We start from the raw sequence: 6,000 nt of genomic DNA, 5'->3' as shown, positions 1-6,000 counted from the left end.
CCCAAGTTGCCAACTCTCAAAAAAGGCCTACCATGCAAACTGCTGCTAACTAAAAGGTGAACCTCAACAGCCCGTTGTATGACCTAGATACCACCACTTCTAGTGGCTGGTCCAAAGCGTGTACCAGATTCAAATAATTGGCTAACATACAGGTCAATGACTGCGGGATGGACAAAGCACTTTGTAATAAGCATAGGCGTGCCCACCACAAGTCCCAACTGAATAACACAAAGCACATTTGTAGGACCCAGTGGGAAAGTGGGCATTAGCTCTGTTCAAATCTTCAGGGGTTTTAACAGACTGTTCAGGGCATATGAAGTAAACTGAATACAGTTGTGCACTAAGGAGGGAAAGAAACCTGTACGAAAGCATCTAAAGAGAAGTTACAACAACAAAGGCAGGGCATAAAACAATAGTGGCACAATGGTAGGTGAGAGGGACCACTACATGCTCATATAAAGTAGAGGGTACAGCATAGTCCCTTCTGTTTACGGAAACAAATGATTTCAGGAACAGGCTCTGGAAAATATAATTAAGCGTAAAGGAAACAGTTTATTTTGATAGCAGTGAAAGTGAAGAAATGGGAAGAAGATTGTTAATTTAAGATAACATGAACCTGTAGAATAAAAAACTGGTATTTACACTGGTAACAGTGAGGGAGAGAAAGGGAAGATGTCGGCAGTTACCCTGATAATGGTGGGAGTGAAAGTATGGGAAGAAAATAGTTTTTTTTCTGATTATATTGAGGATACTGCTCAAAAAAGAGGTGAACTGATGGTGCAGCGAATGGCAGTCCCGTGGGTATCCACAGGTAGGACAATAGGATACCCAGTTTTCCATAAGAGTCTGTAGAGTCCAGTTGCTCTCAGTCACTACATTCACAAATTGCTTGGATCCTTTGAGAAATCAACTTTGCGGGTAGGATGATTCTTGGCTCATTACATTTTTGTTAACTCTTTGATGAAGGGAACTCAAATGGGGTTTCAGTTTTGGGCATTGAGGAACTATTTATAACAGGTGAGATCAAGGAGCAACATCCTTCGCTTCAACCTCATCTACTAAGAAGGGACTCGGATCACACACAGGTTAAATGACAAATCTCAGATGGTTACCAACCCAAGTACTTCTTTAAATCTAGAGATGAACCGTACTCCAAAGTGTCTGACTAATGAGCCATCAAGGAAAAGAATGTTTATTTCACTGTGCCTCTCACAACGTCAAGGTTGGGTATTCTCGTTTACTCATGCGGCCATGGCAATCCTTTCCAAAGTATTCGACACTGGGAGGTAGCTTCATTTCCCCATGATGCCATTGCATTCCTCACTGAAGTGTGAGCCTATCAGTTCCTGGCGGATACGCTCTGCCTTAGTGTCCAGCCTGTCCAGTTGCTCAAAATCTTCCTCTAGCTGTGGCTGTTCGGCGCTTGTAGTCAATGGAGCACACCACACATCCAAGCCATGCTCTAAGGCAACATTATGCAGAACACAGCATGCCAGGACAATTTGGCTGGACTTGCTAGGTGAGTACTGGAGGGTGCCCTTGGAGCCATCTAGGCAGCGGAAGCGAGTACGTATTGATCGAAAAGTCCGCTCGACTGCACTGTGAGTATCTGAGTGAGCCATGTTGTAGCGTATTTCGGCAGGTGTCTGGGGGACATGCAAAGGGGTCATCAACCAGCTACAGAGAAAGAACGAAATGTCACCTGGGAAAAGACAAACAAGAGGAGACAGTTTCAATGACAAGCAGAAAACCGAACACTGACAGATAAATCCCTTGTCTTTCAACTAGTGGTTAGACTTTTTCAAGTATTACAGTATTTTATTTTGTTTATCTTTATTTAGGTTTGCACTGCATAAACCAAGTGAATAAAAAACATCTCATTCATTTCAATGTTTGTTCTTGAAGAAAACAGAACGCATGCAACAGAGAAAAGTTTTTCACAAAAATAATTCAGTTAATTCGGGGAAAAAACTCCTGCCCATCTCTTCCCCCATCATTAAAGCCCCAAACCGCCAACCAATGCCCTACCCACCTGTTCCACCCTACAATGCAAATCATCATAACAAGAAAAAGACAGTTCTGCGGGGCAGCACAATAGAACCACTAGAAAGGGTGGCTGGTAGGGATCATGCAGTATCCAAACACACAGGATGGGGATTCATCCCTACTCAGTGATTGAGGAACCTAGATTCCAAGGGTTGGTAAAATTAATCCTACCATTCTCCAGCTGGCGCCTGTACTTTCAATGTCACATAGCTGTTCGGACGTGAGGTTGAACAGTAGAAAGATGGCCAGAAGTAGAAAAATACTACTTCTGGGTTCCGTAGCATTTAATACAGTGGTATGCGAGGAGCCATGTCTGTGCAATGGCTGAATTACGGCTCATAGAGACACTAATCCACGCCTAAAAATCAAGGCATTTACATAGGGTTAAGAAACTGTCTCTACATAGGGTTAAGAAACTGTCTCGATTACAGGTTATCCATCATGTTACAGGTTTAAGTTCAAGGCAAAAGTATTAGAAAACCCTCAAAGGAACACCTGACTCATCTGGGCAAGGGGAGGCGTCATCCCTAACCCAGTCTGACAAAGCCTGGCAAGCTATCCCAGTTATCTCCCAATAGAGTAAAACCTGCAAATGCCACCAATTTCTCATGATGAATGGTTTTCCCTGTACCTTTCCTTATAGATCCTGAACTCATCCTGTTTTTCCCTGCATTGAATTAAATGTCCCTGACAAACAACTACATATTCTGCTATGTCCTCCTCCACAGGCAGAAGACTCTTATCCTTGCTGTCCCATTACATATCCCAGGTACAGTTGTGGGGTTTTCCTGGATGGTTTGGCTATTCCCACCCTGCAGATATCTGAAGTTTGGTGGCTTATGGACAAACCAACACGGGCAGGTATTGGCAGAATGTAAAGACCTTACATTTCAGGTCTCTGCGGAAGAGAACCAAACAAGCCATCATGTATATCGCAACATCCTTGCAATCCCTCCAAACAGCTCTAGCAGCGTAAAACCTTACACTTGCCCATACAGGAGGAATTTTAGAATACCCAGGCTACGCTTCAATCAAAAGGGGGGGGATTTATTTATTACAGCTTCAAGCATAGGGGGAGGATTAAACCTGCCACATTTTAGTTTAATTATGGGTCTGAACAAGTAAGCAGAGCACATGATTTGATTAACTTGTACCGCGCGATACGGGCAGAATTAACTGCATCTGGGCGCAGATCTTACTCAGGGCATCAACCAGTATAGCTACATGGGGCCATTTAGTTAATATTAAATACTCATACACTTTGTTAAACAAGTGGGTTTTCAGTGCTTTCTGATTTTGTGACAACTCTTTCAGATTCCTAAACTGCCAAGCAATGGAATTCCAAGGTTTAAGATCATGAACTGCAAATCGTCTATCCCCCCTGGAGACAAAGTGAGAAGGGATAATGACCAGCTGCAACTTGTCAGAGGAGTGAAGAAAGAGGAATGGGTTATACCAAACTAGTTTCTTTGTCAAATAAGAGGGAGCCAGACCACGTAGGCATTTATAGATCATGCATAATATCTTAAAGTCTATTCTCTGTTTCACCGGGAGCCAACATAAGGAACGATTCAATGCAGAGATGTAGTTAGCTTTTGGGACTTAAAACATAATCCGACACCTGCATTTTGGGCTTTCTGCTGCTTGTTCAGCTGGCCCTTAGGGATCCATGCTAACAAACCGTTGCAGTAGTCCAGTCTTGAATTAATCAAGGTACCTACAATCACAGTGTGATCTTGGGAAGGCATGTATGGCAATGCCTGGCGAAGGAGACGGAAAGAGTATAACACAGACTTCAGGGGAGGGAAACCGACTCTACAAAATCAGGGTCGGAGGCACAAATTCCCATGTCTTCCATGCCCGGGAAATACACAGGCAATCTGGGCAACTCCTCTAAGTTTATGACCCAGTGGCTGCTACATTTCGTTGTACAATACCAGTAAAAAAGGTGCCCTTTATTTTGATGAATTCGGAAGAACATGCTCTTCCATGGGCATCACCATGGATCAACAATCATGATTCTAGATGATTAAAACAAGCTATTAGACATTAAACATGAAACCAGAGACATATGCGTACATTGCACAATTTAAATATTTTGTGGCTGACACAGCATGGGCTGAAGATGTTAAGGCACCAGTGTACTATAGGGGTCTTAAAGAGTACATTAAATCCGCTGTGGCTCAACTTACACCAGCTAAAACCTTGCTTGCAGATCTAAGATGTTAAGGCACCAGTGTACTATAGGGGTCTTTAAGAGTACATTAAATCCGCTGTGGCTCAACTTACACCAGCTAAAACCTTGCTTGCAGATCTAATCTATTAAACATTACTGATTGAACAAAGACAAGAGGAAACGAGGGGAGAAAAGGAAACTCAAAATCCAAACACCCATCACTCGCTCTCTTTCCTGGTAATCTTTTCCCTGAACACATGCGGTTAGGGGTACTATGGGAACCAGTCAGTAAAAAGCAAAGGGAACACAGCAGAATCAATCATCAATTATCTATGTATTCATTGTGGCCTAGCAGGCCGTCCGGTACCAGACAGCCCTACAAATAAAAAATGGGGGAACAGATCTGGGTCCTCAGTAGAAAGGCGTGGATTAACAGACCAGATTTTATAATCTGCCTCCATTCGTCGTGGAAGAATTCTTCCACTCATGTCAGCATTAAGACATATCTGTTTAGGAATTGCCCTGCTAAACGCAGACTCTGTTTTTATAGAGACCAGAGCCTTAATAGACTTTGGAGCCTCATTAATGTTTTTGGACACAAAGTTTGCCAAACAGCATCAAATTTAACTACATGACAAAGTAGCCATGAAAGTTCTACATTCCATACATCTTACTTCCGACCCCATTACATAACAAACCGGGATGTTCCACATGATCTGTGGTAAATACCATCTTCATAAATTTGCATTTGAGATAATTGATGCACCATTTCTCCAAATCCTTCTGAGTATGCCCTTTTTCAAAACACTATTGGCAATCTTTTCGGAATTACTCCTATAGAATACGATCCTACATGAGATGTACAGAAGGTACTGTTGAGATAAAGATACTCTCTGCAGGTAATGGTTGCCTTTAGTTATTGAGCCACCTCAAAAGTCCTTGCTTTGGGTTGTCTCCATCTCCTCCTCCAACCGCTCAGTCTAGAACTCTTCGCTTACATTCCACACCACATTCCAAGAAACCATGGAGCATGTTGTTCCATAGATAAACACAAGATACAACACATCTCCTTTTCCTATACATATATAGGGATAGCTCAGGGGCAACCGCATTTGTCTTGGAAGCAAGTAAACACAACGCAACACAGGTTTGAGTCCTGATCCCACGCTTAGAAACCAATCTCTGGTATTAAGCGTGTCATAAAAGAACAATTATAATTATAACTATATTATTTCCTATATTCTACTCACCTGGTGAACTTAATAAATCTTCTTCAATGTTTTTCTTCGTACAAGACCTTCAATATTCTTCTCAAGTTCCACACCTGTCCATTGTCCAACCTGACAGCCTTGACCCTCCCAGGAGGACCATATTTAATTTCAATTTTGTACCCGTAAGGGATGCATGGTATCACAAGTTTGATACTGACAGAAAGGGTACAATTTGTAAAACCTTTATTAGATTTGTGGGGTTTGGAAAAACCCATACTTCGCCCTATAGCTAAGATGGGAGTAGTCTTGACAATAAAATAATAAACAAAACAGTCCTAGATGAGTCTGTCACATCCAAAATGGTCTACACTAACAAAACCTAATGTCGGCCCTATATCTTGTACAAAAGGAGAATATGTATGTAAAGCAGAGTCAGTGTTCAAAAATAAAGAATAAATGTGGCCGAGTCAGCTTTCCTCCCCAAGTTGGACAGCGCAGAGTAAGGCGGTTCCTGTAGGCAAGATGACACTCTGGTTCAGGCTCTTAACACAAAGGCAGTACAATACG

The 6,000-nt window shown here is 42.3% G+C and overlaps 1 protein-coding gene across 1 annotated transcript in view; it reads right to left on the bottom strand.

Annotated features, from left to right (window-relative positions):
• Nucleotides 1-532: 532 nt before the first annotated feature.
• Nucleotides 533-6,000, bottom strand: part of HARBI1 (harbinger transposase derived 1) — a 107,480-nt gene continuing 102,012 nt past the window's right edge. Inside the window, exon 4 of the mRNA XM_069623219.1 lies at nt 533-1,702. Within this exon, the coding sequence (XP_069479320.1) occupies nt 1,293-1,702 (410 nt within the window). The 3' untranslated portion in view covers nt 533-1,292. The remainder of the gene's footprint in view (nt 1,703-6,000) is intronic.

Source organism: Ambystoma mexicanum, chromosome 11 (genome assembly GCF_040938575.1).
Source record: "Ambystoma mexicanum isolate Mex_15411 chromosome 11, UKY_AmexF1_1, whole genome shotgun sequence".
Classification (NCBI taxonomy): Eukaryota; Metazoa; Chordata; class Amphibia; order Caudata; family Ambystomatidae; genus Ambystoma; species Ambystoma mexicanum.
The sequence above is the reverse complement of the archived record's forward strand: the minus strand, read 5'-3'. Positions and strand labels throughout refer to the sequence as shown.